This window comes from Rhineura floridana, chromosome 21, assembly GCF_030035675.1.
Source record: "Rhineura floridana isolate rRhiFlo1 chromosome 21, rRhiFlo1.hap2, whole genome shotgun sequence".
NCBI lineage: Eukaryota > Metazoa > Chordata > Lepidosauria > Squamata > Rhineuridae > Rhineura > Rhineura floridana.
The window spans coordinates 17,598,816-17,617,236 of record NC_084500.1 but is presented as its reverse complement, the minus strand read 5'-3'; the positions used below and the strand labels follow the sequence as shown (position 1 = coordinate 17,617,236).

General features: G+C 45.6%; 1 protein-coding gene across 6 annotated transcripts in view; it reads left to right on the top strand.

The window, feature by feature from the left end:
- Nucleotides 1–6,718: 6,718 nt before the first annotated feature.
- The window catches only part of TRPV3 (transient receptor potential cation channel subfamily V member 3), a 38,789-nt gene continuing 27,086 nt past the window's right edge, over nucleotides 6,719–18,421 (top strand). For 3 of the 6 annotated variants that reach the window (XM_061605307.1, XM_061605310.1, XM_061605304.1), the window contains exons 1-3: nucleotides 9,496–9,781; nucleotides 12,907–13,062; nucleotides 14,550–14,660. In XM_061605307.1, coding sequence (XP_061461291.1) covers nucleotides 12,932–13,062; nucleotides 14,550–14,660 — 242 coding nt within the window. In that variant the 5' untranslated portion in view covers nucleotides 9,496–9,781; nucleotides 12,907–12,931. Of the gene's footprint in view, nucleotides 6,768–9,495; nucleotides 9,782–12,906; nucleotides 13,063–14,549; nucleotides 14,661–18,421 lie in introns of those variants that run through there. The other 3 variants (XM_061605305.1, XM_061605306.1, XM_061605309.1) reach the window with 3 other exon arrangements.

The window sequence follows — 18,421 nt, the reverse complement described above, 5'->3', positions numbered from 1 at the left end:
TCGCACAGCCACCATGGCTAGTAGCCATTGACAAACTTATCCTCCACGATGTAAACCCATCCAATACATTTTAGAACAAAGTGATGACGTCATCACTGTCATCATCTATCTTATCTATCTATTTATTTCCGCAGTCCTTTTTAAATGTGTTTTATGCCGCTGGGCTTTTGAAAGTGTGTATTGCAAGTAGGTTGCCATGGTTTTTATCGTTTCATTTACTTGCAATCTGTCCTGGGAAAGGTGTTCTTGTTGCCTTTAAGATGTGGGGACATGATGCACAAAGTAAACTAAAATATACAGATCTATCTATATATGTGTATTTGTTACTAATTTATCTCTGTCTCTGCAGTGGAGGCTGGTCCATGGGGGCAAATGGGGCGCTGCCCCACCAACCTCAGTCTGCCTTTTGCCAACCCCCGCCTGCCTACCTTCTTACTTCAACCACTCCAAGGCTGTCAACTTCCCTCTTCTCCTGAGTCTCAGTATTGCCCCTAGCAGAACTCAGCAGGGAAGGGGACAGGGATAAAACCAGGATTTGTTGGCTCTGCCTGTCATGAGCTTGGACTCCACCTGTCATTGGCTCTGGATCTGCCTGCTGCTGGGCTCTCTGCCTTCCGCCCCACCAGTCCCAATGAGAACCATCCGCCATTGTTTCTCTGTATGAACCAGTAGCTATTCCCTGGGGAAGGGGATAGTGCCTCAAAAAAACCCCCTCCACTGTTCCCATCGAGCCCAAGCAAGGCAAAAGGGGATTGCTCACTTTCAATTGTATTTATGTCCAAACAGTGGCAGATTACATTCAAACATCTCTTCCGAGTCCATCTTCCCCCAAGCTGCTGTGACAGCATAACTATCTCACCCTTCCCAAGTTTTAGTGGTTTCAAGGAGAGCTTGGAAAAGTTACTTTTTTTTTTGAACTACAACTCCCATCAGCCCCAGCCAGCATGGCTACTGGATTGGGCTGATGGGGAGTTGTAGTTCAAAAAAGTAACTTTTCCAAGCTCTGGTTTCAAGGCAGGGAACAGAGTCGTCCAAAACTGGTTGGGTTGCAACGCACCGCCAGTCATGTAGTGGCAAATTCAGAGCTGCAGGGTCCCTTCATGATAGGCACACCCATACCCCTTCCCCCCTTTTTATCTTTTGCTGCTGGCTTGAGAATGAGATCCTTGTTCATCCCTTCTCCCACAATAACAGACCTCTCTAGGAGCCAATCAGCATGAAAGGGGAGAGTGCTAGCTACTGAAAAGTCTTCTCAGTGGCTAACTCACCTCCTTTCACTCTGATTAGCTCCAGTCAGCAGGAAAGGACAAGGAAGACTCTTCTCAGTGGCCAACAGACTCCCCTTTCATGCTGATTGTCTCGTAGGATGCTGGAGATATAGGGACCCTGCTGGGACCCTGCTGGGACCCTGCTCTCCAAAAGGTAACGGGTCTAAACCATCCCCCCCCGAGACCCTGGACGACTACACTCCTGTGCACCACTCCACACCCCTAAGAGCCTGGGCTGCTGGATCAGGCCAGAGGCCCATCGTAGTCCAGCATCCTGTTCCCACAGTGGCCAACCAGCTGCCCCAATGGGAAGCCCGCAAGCGGGACCTGCGCGCAACAGCAACTCTCCCTACTTCTGATTCCAGTGCTTGGAATTCAAAGGCCTCTGACAGGAGGCAGAACATAGTCATCACAGTTGTGCCGGCTGGGATTGATGGGAGATTTAGTCCAAAACATCTGGTGGGTGCCAGGTTGTGGAAGGCTTATCCACACCCTTTACTAGAAGAAGCCCCTTTAAAAAAAAACTCTACTAAATTTTTAATTCAGACAAATATATCTGAGAGAGCTCATTCCATATGGTCTTATTTTGCATCTAATTTATGCCTTGTTCTGCAGTCTGATCTGTCATAGAATTCTGTGAATTTTAAACTAGCTTTGCCAATATATCCACAACAGTTGATAGACCACAGATTTTTTTTACTAGCCAGCCTGCCGGCTTGCACATACCATGTTAGTCATTTGTATCACCTCAATGGCTACGAAGACAAGAAAGAATCTGCTCTTCTCCAATTAAAAACAGAAGTGTTTGTGACGGGTTGCCTGAGGGCGATTATTATTCACCACAGGCGATCAGGCAGTTGACTATTCACAAAGCCTGCTCTAAATAATCACGTCCTCATGCAACCTGGCAATTTAGGGATTTAGCTTTTTAAAAGAGAGGCATTCATACATTTCTCCAACCTACCCAGGATGAATAAGCACCAGAGAACTACCCTCTGAGAAAGTACAGAGTGCAAGGCTTTAATTGTGGAGAAAATGGAAATGGACTGCCTTCAAGTCGATTTCATGAATATTCATAGGGCTTTCATGGTAAGCGGTATTCAGAGGGGGTTTACCATTGCCTTCCTCTGAGGCTGAGAGGCAGTGACTGGCCCAAGGTCACCCAGTAAGCTTCATGGCTATGTGGGGATTTGAACCCTGGTCTCCCAGGTTGTAGTCTAACCACTACACCACACTGGAAACAATTGGTAATCTCCATATGTTAGGAACTAGAAAGGAAAGCTTCCACATCTAAAGCTTCCAGGATACTTCCAGGCAGATTTTAAGCTCTGCCATCAGGGCTACTGTCAGATGGTGGGGAAGGCATGCTTTCTATAGGTTGCCAAGACCCATTGCCGAAACAGCTACCACATCAAGAATGTAGTCATCTGGGGTCCCAGGGGGTCTTAGACCCCTTACTTTTTGGGGAGCCAGGTTTCAACAGGGCCCCTATGTCTCCAGTATCCTATGAGGCAGCCAGCATTAAAGCGGAGTGTGTTAGACACTGAGAAGAATCCCAGTGAGGGTCAACTGCAAGCCAGCATGTATTATTTCCTACTTCTAAAAGCCAAGACAAGTTGTGGAAAGTGAGAAGTCTGTAATTGTAGAAAAAGAGACAGTGAATCCTGATGATAGCATCCCATTGAAATCATAATGCAGTCTGGTAGCAGCGGGAGTTCAATGTGTAAACACTGGATTCAGTATTTCAAGCAGTATCTCTGACAGTGAAAATGGACAGTCAAATGGTGACAGTGACAGAGAAGCAGAAAGCAGCATTCAAGGCTGGTCCGATTATTCTACAATTTTAGAAGACTGTAGAAGGAGGCGTGGCTGTGATTATCATGAAAGCACCCTGCACTTCTGCATTTGCAGCTACACTACAGTACCACATCCTCACTTTTGCACCCAGGCAAATAAGAGGCAGCAGAGAAGAATTGTCCCTTTACACACTGTATCATTGCCAGGTTTAAGGGGGCTCACTGAGGATGCCTTGTCCGTTGCTCCTCAAATCTTACAGCCAACACTGTCTAGATACTCTTCTAGAACCAACATTTAAAAAGTTACATGCCTCAGGCTCAGGGGCCAAATATAGCCCTCTCAATCCGACCCTTGGGACTCTCCCCAGGCTATACCCCCTCCTTAACCCACTTATAACAATAAGTTTCGCTCAAAGACCCCACATTTGGGATGCAGGAGAAAATCGATTCTGCATGTACTTAAGGGCAAATTGCGCTAATTTGCACTTTTCCAAAACCATACCTGAACCGAAATGCAGCCATTCTTTGAAATTTGCATTTCTCTACTTTTTGCAATACAATTCCCCAGCCAAGTATTTTGTAGAAAAAGGCGTATGCTGGGGATAAAGTGTCCATACAAATGCATATATTCACGAAGAGAACGTACTGTCAATGTCCTGGCCCAACCCGTTGCAATCGGATCCAGACTCGCTGGTATATCTTTCTCCAGTTTAATGAAAAACTCCAGCTTAGTGAGCTTCATGGGTCAGCTTACAGGTCACACAAGATTCTGCAACTTTACATGGCATAACTAGGCATGACTACTCAAAGCTAAGATGTGGTTGCAGCAATTAGACACCCCCCCCTTACAACCCTGAAGTAGGCTCAGGCAGGCTCTTCCTACTTGTGTGAGGAAGGTGTCACAGAATGGGAATGCGTGTGCATGGGAGCGCTCCTTCGAGGCGGGAAAGTGGGGGCCAGCTGAGCCACAGTTGTCTGCATCTCTGGGGCAATGGGAGCAGTGGCGCATCATCGAGATCTTCCTCCTCTGGAGGTGTGGGCAGCGGCCCAGGAGAAGAGGGAGGGTGAAGAGGAGGAGAAGGGATGGCTTCCTGACCAGCTGGTGTCCCGTCTGTTGTAACTGGAGCTACACAGGAGGGGCTGTTGCTGTCAAAAGCACTGAAACCTACTGCCTCAGCACTTCCTGGTTGTACGTTGCCAGGACCCTTCCCTGGGCCCCACTCAGTATCTTTGTCCTTCATTACTCCTGGACCGCTCTGCAGGGCTCATGACAGGGGACATTGCTTTGCAAAAAAATGTGTCTATTAGGCAAAACTGCATACAAACAGGTGTATATTAGGAGGAATTAACACTAAAATGCTGTTGATTTTTCACTTTAAAAAAGAAAAAGAAAAATGGCAGACTGATGTGGAAAATGTGGAGAACATGGGAAGCTGTCTTATAATGAATCAGACCATTGGTCCACCTAGCTCAGTATTGTCCACACTGACTGGCAGCAGCTCTCCAGGCTTTTAAACAGGGGGCCATTGCCAGCCGTACCTGGAGATGCCATTGGGATTGAACCGGGGACCTTCTGCAAGCAAAGCAGACGCTCTGCCACTGAGCTACAGCCCTTCCCTGAGAACTGAACTTAACACAGAACCAAACGTGTATCTCTGCCACCAATAAGCTGCATTTACTGTCTCCCGCCACAAAGATCATCTAACCAAATGTCACAATCACAATCACAATCCACCTCATGCCCTGAAGGTCTAGGCTCCAATCCCAGGAGGTATAAGCCAGCGGCACAGACAGGGCTGCTGGTGCAGTACAGCCCAAATCAGCCAACTTCAAACACCGGGAATCGGTCTAGAATCGATGATCCAAATGTGATCCAGAAGCAAAACAGGAACCAGTCTGAGGTCATTATTGCAGGGATTTCAGCAAGGCAGGAATCCTGTGTTGTCTCCAGGAAATATTTATTTATTTAACAAAACGTATACACTACTTTGCTGTTAAACCCCCCCAACTCTAAGTGGTTTACAAGAAAAATCAACATTGATAAAACAGTTAAAGAGCAATTACAACATTTTAAAAAGAAGTAAAACAGCAAAGACTATAAAGATTAACATACATCAACGTCTACGCGTCTGGATAGGCTTGCCTAAACAAAAATGTTTTTAGGCAGGCACCGAAAGGAATACAATGAAGGCGCCTGCCTGGTGTCAATATGCAGGGAGTTCCAAAGAGCAGGTGCTGGCGCACTAAGAGAATGATTTCTTAGAAGTGCGGAACAAGTATTATGTCGCACCTGTAACTAGACGGTTCAGAGGGAGACCTTATATATTCTGGCCTCCCAGCTGCTGACAGTGAAGGCATTTCAGGGACTGCTTACTCACCAGCAGACCCCTTACTAGGAATGGGTGAGAAATTCAATTCAGTTAGTGTTTAAAGGTGAACCTACCTAATTTCCACTTTCTAAAACAGTGTGAAAACTAAAACAGCCATCCTTAGAAATTCACGCTTTTTAAAATTTTGCGATACAGTTCCCCGGCCAAGCAATGTGGAAAAAATGCATGTACTAGGGTAAAGCGAGCATAAGAATGCAAGTATTGCCAAAAATATCATACAAAAATGTGTTATATTAAGGAAAATTTCTTTGCGGATGTTAGGAGACATTTGCACTAAAATTATACATTTTCATGAGACCTTTTTTTACAATGGCCAACTGACAGAAACCGAGAAAACCCCAAATTGACAGATTTGCCCATACCTACCCCTTACTCACAAGCAGATAAACAAGTCTGGATTCATAAACACATATCATGACGTCAGTCTTTGACCTGGACTTGAACCTTTTGGCGCTGGCATCCTTCAGGACTAGGCTGCTGCTGGTGGTTCCACCTCCTCCTTTGACAGCTCCAGGGGTTCTCTGAACTTATGAGTGTGGCAGGCAGCTATGTTGACTGCATACTTACAGACACACACACACAGCAAAAGTGTACAGTATGTCTACCTGGCATAATACCCAACTGATTAGGACCAGCATAACTGCAATCTTATGCTTAGTCTTCTAAGAGAAAGTGCCCTTGTAAAATACACTCGAGCTTTAACAAAAAAGATATTCAGCTAGCCGAAATGTAACCTTCAGCCTTTAATTAGAAATGCAAATAATCTTGCAACAAAGGGTTCCCATTGGAAGTGCTAGACCATGAAGCAGGAACCCCATCAAAGGAAAGGAAAGAAGGCTCTAGCCTTGGCATAACAACTGCCTGAAATTTCAGCACAACAAAAAACAGCCAAAAAAATGGCAAGGTGTTGAGGAGGGGGTGGAAGTCTACATAACAAATCCCTTTCCCCCTCATCCCAATTGCTAATGTTGCAGCAAAGGACTGTTCCCCCCCCCCCAAAAAAAATTGGCCTTGGTAAGCATCACAAAAATCCCTTGACAACAACCAGAGTAATTAAAAAGGCAAGAATTTCTCCACCCGATTCTACTGGAAGGACCAGATTTTTAATCACCTTCTGTCTCGTGGAAGAGTGGTATTGGACACTTGGGACCCCACCCTTTTCCTCGCATGCCTTATGATGATGCTACCTGCCTGCAGCTGGAGACGGTTAAGCTCTGCATGAGCATCCTTTTCACTTCTGACTCACAGCTGGCAATGGGGCATAAATCTTTCTCTCCATGAAATGGGTATGAGGCACCCTACTTTTGGGGAAGGTATGTGGCCAGAGGCTGGGAATCAGCAATAGACCCACTGGGACAGGGGGCTTGTAATTGGGACTTTGAGTAAGCTTGAGGCTGTCACCATTGGACTTCAGCTCTAAGACTGGGCTAGGCGGAGGGCTGATGTTTGGGGTGCCAAGCCAGCCAGCCATGCCCTTTTCCAGGGTACTCCATTCCATTCTCCCTCCCTCTTCAGTTTTCTGCCTCTCCCCGCACAAGAGGCACTCAACGTTCCCTGGCATGCCCAGCCCTTTTTAGGCTGTTTTGGAGAGTTGCTTCATTTTGTTGACCTGTTAGTTCCCCCCCCCTCTGAAATACTGTTTGTACTTTTGCAATGGTGGGGTTCCTTGGCTGATGCAAATGGTGGGGTTCCTTTGCTGATGTCACCTTGTATAGCCCCCCCCTTAGTTTTGCAGGCTCACTGATTAATCTGTTCTTGTTCATTGATCAACCAGTTAATCCAACAAAGGTAGGGGTGGGGGAACCTTTCTCAGTCCAAGGGCCACATTCCCTCCCAGTGGCCACATGCTATTGGTGGGTGGGGGCCAGAGGCAAAAGTGGAAAGAACATGAAATTCTCCCTTTTTACAGTAGCCTAGTTTCTACAGGTAGTCACACATAGCCTTCTGTATCCTCAGTCCAGGCATGCAAGAGACGTTATCAGAGTTCAAGCCCACACTCCAGACAGGCGAAAACTCTTAAGGAGGATGTCAAGCAGAGTCAGTAAGGGGTGTGGCCTGGGGAAGGGGTATAGAGTAGGAAGACAAAGAGGCTTGGAGGGCCACATCTGGCCCCTGGGTCTGAGGTTCCCCCCCCCCCGAACTGAGGGTTGCGTCTATATATGTAATAAATAAATACTTTTTGTTTGTTTGTATATGTTTTTGTATTTTTATTATGATATATTGTATTTTATCTTGTTTGTTCACCGCCCTGAGAGCTATTTTGCTAAGGGCGGTATATAAATTGAAATAATAAATAAATAAATAATAAATAATAATACAGCTCCTAGCAGCCCAGAACAAACAGGGACTTCCTGGTGTCACCTTCACACTGTTCCTTCCTGCAACACCAGCTCCTGCCTCCAAGTTCCGGAACTCTCTCAGTGATGCTTGTGGTGCTAATGAGGAAAGAGGTCCTCTTTGTTGTCACCATTACAAATCCTTATGCAACTTCCCAATAACTAGACCGTGTTGCCATAGGAAGAAATGGCAAGTTATGTATGGCTGGCTATATGACTGAGCCAGGACCTTAGCAGGGAGAGAGTTCTCCCAAACCTCACTCAGCCATCCCTTTCAATTGCTCCACTTCAAAGAGACAGAGAGATGTCTGTCTCACAGTGGTGTCTGATACCCATTGGGGATGGTAGGGCGGAAGGTGACGAGCCCGACGGTAGGTGGAGCCAGAGCCAATGACAGACAAGAGCCAGAGCCAATGACAGGCAGACCCAACTAATTCTTGTTTTGTTCCCATCCTCCTCCCGGCTGAGTTCTACAAGCGGCAATACTGACGCTAAGGAGGAGGCAGCTGACAGGCCTCAGGACTGGTTGTAAATAAGAAGGCGGGCAGGTTGGGGATTGGCTGAAGGCAGACTGAAGTTGGTGGGGCAGAGCCCCATTTGCCCTTGTGGACTAACCTACACTGCTGTCCCACCGGCAATGGTTGTGTCTTGTTACAGGATGAGGTGTTGCTGCTGGACATCATATATATACACGCACACAATGCCATCCGCAGAATTCTCAAATCTCACCTGTGCCATGAAGCTAGTAGGTGATGTTAATGTCACATTGCTGGCTACAACCTTTTAAAAGCTGATGCCACGGGGTACCCTGTGCAACTCTCACCTCAATTATACAACACTCATGCTGTTCTAGGTTTCCATCCTCGGTCGACACCCTCTAGACCTCCCTCCCTCCATGCACTTGCACGTAGAACCCTACGACCATATTTTCTAGTTTCTTTGAACATTTATATCTCACTTTTCCTGCTCATAGGAACTGCCCAAGGTGGTTTAGGAACATCAGAAGAGCCCTGTAGCTTGATTAGGTCAAAGGGTCTAGTCCAACATCCTGTTTTCTCAGCGACCAACTTAATGTCTCCAAGCAGGACCTGAGCACATCAGGGTTCTCCCCCTTTGTGATCCCCTGCAGCTGTTTTTCAGAGATGTACTGCCTCCGACAGTGGAGGGATAACATAGCCATCATAGCCTACTTTTGTCAGTCCGGAATCTTCCAACATTCAGCATCATTGGATGTCCACAAATTCCAGTATTCTCCTGTCTCTCTCTCCCTCTCTGCTTCAGTTCCCTCCTTTCATTCCAATCTGCAGTGTCTTGTAAGAATAACAATAGTGCCCTACCTCACAGGGCTGTTGTGAGGGATACGTGTGCTAATGGCTGTGAAATACTTTCAACTTCTGCTCTGTTATTATTTGGACAGAAAACTAATTGACTCTGGCCTACTCCTGACAAATCCAACCATGATATAATTAGACACTTTCTTTCACTATAACCGTTCTTGTTTGCCTATAAAAGGAGAGAGAGAGAAAAAAAGAAATCAAAATGATGAAAGCTCTCTGGCTAGTTTTGAGATAATGTTCAGGTGTCCTTAACTCATCATCGTAATGACTCAGCCTCTTTTACATGGATAATTGTCGATGGTGGTGTCTTCCGCCAGCTCTGAGTAGTCAAGAAATTTGTGGTCTAGCAAGTTTGTCTCTCATCGTGGCCAACCTGTGCATCCTGTGTAATCCAGTACAGTTGAGAAGCACCTGAATGCTATACTTATCTAGGGAAACTGCACCCAAGTCAGCCGACGGATGTGTCTCTGCCTCACGTTTTGAGGATTTATTTTAAGCTACGAGAGACAGGATATTTATTTGGTGGTTTTTGCACCTTTGGGGGACGTCACAACAGAATCTGTAACAGCAGCCAAGATTTTAGATGTCATTTTCTAGCACCCTGGACCATTTTTGCCTCTCTCGTTGTCAGCAGATGGGAATTCTTTAACCAAGGTGAGACTTTGTTGTGGCATAAACATCTTCCTTTTGAACAGCTCTTCTCTTATGATATTCCTTCTATTAAAAAACAAAAGTTCAGTAGGCTCCTGATTTGTAGCTGAAGATCTTTCTTTTCTCATTTATTTTTAAAGCTTGTGGGGGGCGAAAGGTGCCTGTGACTTTTGCCCTCGGTCTAATCTCTGTTTTTAATTTGACATTCTGATTTGTTCTGAGGCATTTTGCGGAGATGCGATTTGTTGTAGTTGTTGATTTTATTGTAAGCAGCTCAGTGGCTGGGTGTACGCAAGGGTCCCAGAACTGAACAATGAGGCACACTTCATTACTACCATCATCATTGTCATTTACGAGATTTCTTAACTGCCCTTTACTATGAGGTTCCAGGGCAGGTAACAACCATTTAACAAATAAAATATTAAAATCAGTTAAAACAAATTGCAGTCAAAGGAATAGCATGGGTCCAATGAATAAATACTTCTCAGGTGTCAAAGGCCAGGGTAAAAAGGTATATGGTGAAAACTATATCATGAAGATGCCAGAAGCACCTCTGTGGGGAGGGAATTAGGTCTTTTTTGTTTTAAGTTACGATCTGAAAGTTGAGAGGAAGAAAATTTAGATATCGTTAAGAACTGACGTGCGATGAACTCAAACGTGGAACCGGCAAATGAATCGGAATTGCTTGGAAGAAATCTTGGCAAAACTCCAACTGTTTTGTTCTCTTTCATAGATGATAGGCAATCCCTGTCGGTGTTGTATTGTTTTTTATCGCAATCTAATGTGGGCAGTCCTCTTAAAAGTAAAACCACAAAGAACACTGATATATAGGCACCAGAGAGGAAGCGTGAGTGGCTGGGTGGGCAGGTGTGACAAATTCAAAGTTTTAATGTATTCAGTTTTTCACAAATGTTGGGATGCAACAGCCTTGTTGGTATTATTGATTTATTGGGGAAGGGCAGCAGAATAAGGCTGCTTCTTACGTCCCTATTTAAACCAACCCTTTCTTCCGAACCATGAGGACTAGAATCTTACTTTGTGTCTAGAGGAAGGGCCATAGCTCTGTGACAGAGCATCTGCTTTGCATACAGGAGGTCCTTGGTTCAGTCTCTGGCATCTCCAGATAGAGTTGGGCATCTCACCCATGTGAAAGCCTGGACAGCTCCTGCCGGTCAATGTAGACAATACTGAGCTGGATGGACCAATGATCTGCCTTCATACAAGGCAGCCTCCCGTTATTATCAATGGCTTTATACTGTGTTCTGATTTTTATTTTTAAAAGCCACTCTGTGGGCCTCTGAGGGTCAAAAAGCAAGATGTTTATTTATTTATTTTAGAAAATTGACCCTAAATAAATATAATATACATCTGTGGTATATTGTTCTGCTTGCTGTGTCTCAAAGAAAAACGATATAGCGAAGACAGAGAAAAGGGTAACTAAAACGATCTAGTTGGAGACTAATATACTGAATATTGGGAGCTTAATTGAACCTTGACTAAGGTGTTGGTGCAGAAGAGGAGGTGACGTGATTTCAAGGTCAGGGCCGGCTCCAGACACTTTGTTGTCCGCGGTGAAGGACAAGATTGCGCCCTCCCCCATTCCATGCCTACAGGCCAACCAGACTGGCAGTTAGATATGGGGAAGGAATTTGGTTCAGTTTTGCATTTTGAAGGCAAATCTACCTAATTCGCACTTTCTAGAACAATATTTGAACAGCAACATGGCCCTCCTTTGAAATTCACACTTCTCTGAATTTTGCAGTGTGGTTCTCCAGCCAAGGGATGTAAACAAAAAAGCAAATATTAGAGGAAAGTGTGCATAAAAATGCATATCAGTGGAAATAACATACAAGAATGCATTATGTTAGGGAAAATTGCTTTGCAAAAATGTATATATTAGGGGAAATTACATACAAATATGCACATATTAGGAGAAATTTGCACTACAATGTGGATGAATTTCCATGAGGACTTAAAACAATTCTTAACTTGATGTGGAAATCAGTGGGGAAAGGGCATAACTCAGTGGCAGAGCATCTGCCTTGCACGCAGGTCTCCATTCAGTCCCCGGCAGCATCTCCAGGTAGGACTAGGAGAGACTCCTGCCGGAAACCCGAGAGAGCTGCTGCCAGTCAGTGCAAACAGTACTGAGCTAGATGGAGCCAATGGTCTCTGACTGAGTCTAGGGCAGCCTCCTGGGTTGCTAAATGTGGAGAACTGACCTTAAGCCTGGAAAAATGAGAAACTGAAATTCACAGTTTTGCTCATTCCTACTGCAAGTTATGAAAATCTTATTATGAAAAGGTGACCATCCGCTATTGCACAGGGATAAGCGGAAGTAGATTTTATTTATTTATTATTTGATTTATATCCCACCCTTCCTCCCAGCAGGAGCCCAGGATGATCTGGTGGTAATAATAATAATAATAATAATAACCAGAAGTGGATTTTTGTATGAAAGGACCCTGAGGTCTACCCAGTTCCGGTAATGAAAACAAATTCCTAGGCTCTGAACTAGTTCTAAGTTTGAAATCACATTCCAGCCAGGAAAAACACTCAGGGAAGAAGTGAAGCAAGGCCAGGAAGGGGTGTGGCCTGTTGGGAAAGGGCGTGGCTGTGGGAGGGGTGTGGCCTGGGAAAGAGTCCCAAGGGCCATTTGCACCCCAGCCTGAGAGGTCCCCCAGAGGTTTCCCAGAAAGTGTTCAGATCGTGTTGCAGCATGATGAGATGTCAAAGGAGGATACGACGCAATCAGTGCAGAAAAGCCACGAAGCTCAGCTAGGTTCTTGAGCCAAGACCTGGGGATTTGCATACCTTGCTGGTTTGCCCCATCACTTAAGGAGGAAGCAGGTGGCTCCTTATGTATCATTTTCCTCTAACACCCACAGAAGTGAGGGAAAAAATTGCTTGAAAGTTCTCTGCAACCCTGCGCAATCTCTAACTCTACCCTAAAATATCCTGGGGCAGCCTAAAAATAAGGAAAAATGTCCGTTTCTCTTTTTTCCCAATCTTAAATTCAGTCTCTACATTTCTGCAAATGTTTGCATCACAAAAATTCATGCATCGCGAAATTCGGATAGGTGCGAATTTTGAAGGATGGTTGTGTTTCGCTTCCCTTGTTGTTTCAGAAAGTGCGAATTTGATAGACAGCTGATGGCAAAGTTGACAAACTGGGTCCTCTCTTCCAGGAAGATGATCAGGGATAGCAAGGAAATGGCTCCTCTCATGGGCAGCAAGAAAGCAAATCCACTCGGGACTCCACCGATGGCACATCCAGAGAAGAGGTAAGCCGAAAGCACTCCCTCCAAAAAAAGGTAACGCGTCTCTCCTTCGTTGGCAAAATGCTGTGAAGACAGCGGAGGAGCTTTGTTGATATTTGTGTAATTCCTTTTTTCAAAGAAGATCCCGGTCAAAGTTAGCATTGGATTAGTGTTGTTGCCAACCTTGTGTCCGACAGGACAACAAGGTCGGTAAGGCTGCTGAAAAGGCAAAGGGTTGTATTAAACTAAGTCCTGTTCAGAGTAGACCCATTAAAATTACTGGGCTTAATCATGCCCAGTAATTTCAATGGGACTACTCTGAGTAGGACTACCATTGATTGTTGTTATATGCCTTCAAGTCGATTATGACTTATGGCAACCCTATGAATCTTTTGGACGTATTCATAGGGTTTTCACAGTAAGAGGTATTCAGAGGTGGTTGACCATTGCCTTCCTTTATATAACACTTCCTTCTCATGTCGAAGGTCGCCTCGTAACTGTACATCCAAACTTGTATAAATCTGGGCTCCGCCACTTAGGATCACAGCGCATTTCCAAAAGGCTGGTGTAGAGTTTAGAGAAGGAGTGGGGAACTTCAGGGTCCAAATGTGGCCCTCTGGGACTCTTGCCAGGCCATGCCCCCTTTCCCCAGACCATGCCTCTCGCCAGCCTTACTTTGCACCCTCCTTGAGTGCTTTTGCCCGGCTGAAATGTGTCCTTAAATTCTGATAGTGCCTCTTGCCTGCCCGGGTGGAGGGAGGTGTGTCTGTGAGACTAGGACTGGGAAGACCCAGATTCAAATCCTTCTTTAGCCCTAAACCTCAGTGGGTGATCATACAAACACACGTGCTCTCAGATTAACCTACCTCACAGAGTTGTTGTGAGGTTAAAAGGTGGGAAGAACCACATACAAGCAAGAATCATGATTTCCGTGGAGGAAATTTAATATATGCAGGGCTGCCATTTTGGGTGGGAGCCCTGTGAGTCCTCTCCCTGCCCCCCACAAATGGGACTCTGACACCATTGTAGCCCTTGCATGCTGGCGGGGGAGGGTAAACATTCCATGTAACACTGGCAGGGTAGAGGAGAAGTTGAATATGGTGGTGTTCTTTGACCTGGGGTTTTCCCCTGATGCTGCCAGACTACACCTCCCATCATCCTTGACCATTGGCTATGCTGGCTGGGGATGATGGGAGTTGTAGTCCAACAATATCTGGAGATCCCAAGACTGAAGAACACTGCAACAGGGTATGGAATTTGGAGGAATAATGAGGAATTGGACACAGGGCTGCCATTTTAAGTGGCAACACTGTGTGTAGTGGTTTTGTTTTTCAGAAATGTGTGGTTCCACTTCCAGAAGCAAATGCCTATGGGCCAGTTCCAGTCCAAGGCTGGAGGACCCAAGATGAACATCACTTTGACGTTCATCAGGCAGTGATGTGGATATCTATACAGGCTATCTATGTGGGGCTTTTGTGTTACCCTCACCTCAAAGGCAACGTTTTTTCCAGCGGAAATGGTTCCACACGCACAGAGCCGACACGCCACACAATGAGGAATCCCACAAGGCCCACGGAGGGGCAGAGCAGCCCTCGAAAGTTGACCAACCAAGTAGCCGCATGGTAATTATTCTGTTTAACTATCACACGTATAAACCCATCCATTCTTTGAGGCACTTACATAGAATTTCTCCCCACATGCACACACGATTTATCCTCACAACAATCAAGCGAGGTAGGCTGGGATGAAAGAGAGAGGGGGACACTAGAGCCTGGTCAGTCAGACAGCTCCATCGATTTGACCCCCCCTTCTCTGAAGTCTGACACCATCCATTATATCACACTGGCACTCTGTTGTCACGGCCCTGCTGTGATTTAAAACAGCTTCCCCAATGCAAAACTGCACATGCTCAAAGTATGTCTTTTATTCTTTTTGAAATCAGGGTTAACAAACGGTTTTGTTTTTCTCCAACACAACAGGAACGTCGAAGCATTTGTAAAGCAGGGAATGACAACTGAGCCAGGGGTGGTGTGGAGGATGAGAGAGGTTAACTGTGTGCTTCATCACTGAAGTGGTGGTACACGTGACTGTGTAAAGTGTAAGGCTGTAAGACCATTAAGTCCAGGGTCTGAATCTACCTAGCTGCACCACTGGGGAGAGCCCATGGTTTTCTACACAGAAGGTTGTAGGTTTGATCCCAGGCATTCCTAGTTAAAAAGGGATCAGGTAGCAGGCAGTGGAGAACACTCCTGACTGAGAGCTTGGGAGATTTGCTGCCAGTCAGAGCAGACAATATTGGGCTACATAGAGAAATCACTTGAGGGGCAAATAATCCAAGGCAGCTTCCCATGTTCTTAACACCCTTTCCTCTCCCCAACTCTCAACCTCCTTTTATAGGTTTAAAGTTTAGGCTTCTGTTTATTAAATTTGTATATCGCACTTCCCTCTAAAAAGTCCTAACATGATTTACATGCAAATACAATAACATTATAAAAACAGATTTTAATATGTTCAATACTAAACAGATTTAACATGCTTAAATAATTTGATTTTATTTATTGCCCTTATATCCCACTTTTCCTCCAAGGAGCTTAAGGTGTTGTTATTATCCTCACAACAACCCTGTGAGGTAAGGTTAGGCTAAGCTACCGTGAGTGACCCAACGTTACTCAGTGAGCTTCATGGCTGAGTGGGGATTTGAATCCTGGTCTCCCAGATCCTAGACCAGCCTTTCCCAACTAGTGGGCCACCAGATGTGGTTGGACCACAATTCCCATCTTTCCTGACCATTGGCAATGCTGGCTGAGGCTGATGGGAGTTGTGGTCCAACCACATCTGGTGGCCCACTAGTTGGGAAAGGCTGTCCTAGACCAACACCCTAACCCCTACACTACATCAATATAATATCGATGCTGCCCAAAGGCCCGCAAAAAAACACACGCTGAAACAATGACAAGGTTGGTGCCAGGCAGGTCTCCTTGAAGTGCACTCTGCAAGGCATTTGTGCTTGTTTAACACCAAGCCCGATGATGAGATGCGGGACGTTGTTTTTGTGATGTTTTAACTAGTCTTAAAATAGATGAATGCTCGTCATCTCACTTCTAATCAACCACTCATATCCAGTTGCTACATTTAAGCCTCCACTGCTGGCCCGAGAAGGTGGGTGGGCCAGGATACTTTCCTGTCCTGGGGAAACAAGGTGTGGCACAAAACATTCTTTCTGTGTAAGCAACAGTGATCACGTGAGCAGATTAATTGCAAGCATGCCTTCTCACACCACATTTAATTACCCGTCTTAATGCTTCTCCTGTTGTCATTTAGACACCTCTGGGAGGTTTCTAAATCTGGACGTTTGTGGGGCTCTCAAATCTGGACTTTTGTGGTAATGTTTAATTTAAAGAGGACTCTTACTCTCATTTTGGGACACAGGAGGAATTCCTTCAGTCTGCTTTTTCCAGTGGACTGACCCAATTCAATGGCTCCTGTTCTGGTCCTGGACTGGAATGCAACCCCTGATCAGATTGCACACTTTTCTGGATTTTGCAAAGCAGTTTCAGCAGACAAAAAGTGTGCCCAAAATATGTATTTACAGTGTAAAAAAAAAGTTATTTTATGGGAAAATGTACAAAAAGCAGTGTTTTATATGCAACTATTTAATGCATTCATTCAAGAAGTTAACACAAAACGGGAGAGGATGGACCTGTAATTAAGTGCTACTGAAACTGAAATGGATTTAAATTGATCTGGCCATCTCTCCTGATGACATACATTTGTAGATTGTGATTCTTCTCCCTCTCTTATAATACTGGAACCCAAAGGGGCCACCAAGGAAGCTGAATGTTGGAAGATTCAGGACAGACAAAAGAAAGTACTTCTTCACACAACACATAAACTATGGAATTCACTCCCACAAGAGGCAGTGATGGCCACCAACTTGGATGGATTTAGGAGAGGATTAGACAGATCCATGGAGGGCAAGGCTATCAGTTGCTACGACTAGCCATGATGGCTAGATTCTGCCACCTCTGCTGGAGTCTTCCGAATGCCAGTTGCTGGGAATCACAAGTGGGGACCCTGCTGTTGGCTCATGTCCTGCTTGCAGGCTCCCCACTGAGGATCTGAGTGGCCACACGTGAGAACAGGATGCTGGATTAGATGGGCCTTTGACCCAAACCTGAAGGCCTTTTCTTACGTCCTGGTGACTCTTATTTGAAGCTCTCTCTCTCTCACCTTTACATGAATGAAGAGGTGGATTGACTTGATGAGCTCATTTGAAAAAGGCAGGAATATCAGACAGGAGAGGTGGGTGTGCCATCAAAGGGTGGTGAGGATGTGATTCGTCGCTGGGCACATGCTGATGTGCCTCAGTCGTTCCCAGAGGGGTGTTCGGTCATTCACTTCCCATTTCCTTGTGTAACTGGTATCAGTGTCTAGTTGCACAGAAGCAATTTGGCTTTCTCTAGCTCTGCATGTAAGAAGATAGCTTTATATCCAGGCAGACTAATTGCCACCTAGCCTAATATTGTCCACACCGGGGGGAGGCTGTGGCCTACCAGATATTGCTGGACTATAACTCTCATCACCTCTGACTGTTGGATGTGGCGGTCACTAAGAGTTGGAGTCCAACAACAGCTGGCAGGCCAACAGTTTCTCCACTGACAGGCAGCAGCTGTCCAGGGTTTCAGGCAGATAAGTCTTTCCCAGCACCACCTGGAGATGCCACTGAGGACTGAACCAGGGACCTTTGGCATGCAAAGCAGGGGCTGAGTGATGATATATTTTCAAAATTAATATTTGCTAATATATGTCCCCAGTATTTTCTCCTCTTCTGGACTTTTGCACATTTGTACACTGCTGACTTAATTGCAAGAGTGATGGGCAGGCAGTTTTCTGCTTGGCTTGAAAGCAGTGCTTGAATTCATGGGACCCAATTTCCTGCACCTTTTGCGGTGCCTGCCTCCACCATCTGCAGAGAACCCTAATATAGCTAAAATCATTAAGGGTGTGGCTTTCATTAAGCTGTCCCCCAAACCTCCTCCTCTATAATTCAAACGCTGTCGGAGCCCTTTTGCAATTAGCTCTGCCCTCACGCTCACCAGGCCATGCCTCCATGCCCGCTTGGGTCCACTCGTGAGGCACCAGGCATGGCTAAGTTTGGACATCCAACCAATCAGGCACCATTCCACCAGGCTCCACCCCTGACCCATGAAGCACTACCCTTCTAGCTCCCAGACTCCACCCCCTGATTCTTAGAATCAGAGCCCAAGGTGACCTGGCAGCTCTACTCACACCTGTCAAACTTGACAGGACTAAAGCTAGTTATTACTAATAGTATTCATTTAAATACTGCTGTCAAAGCTCAGGCCACTTGACAGAGTAACAC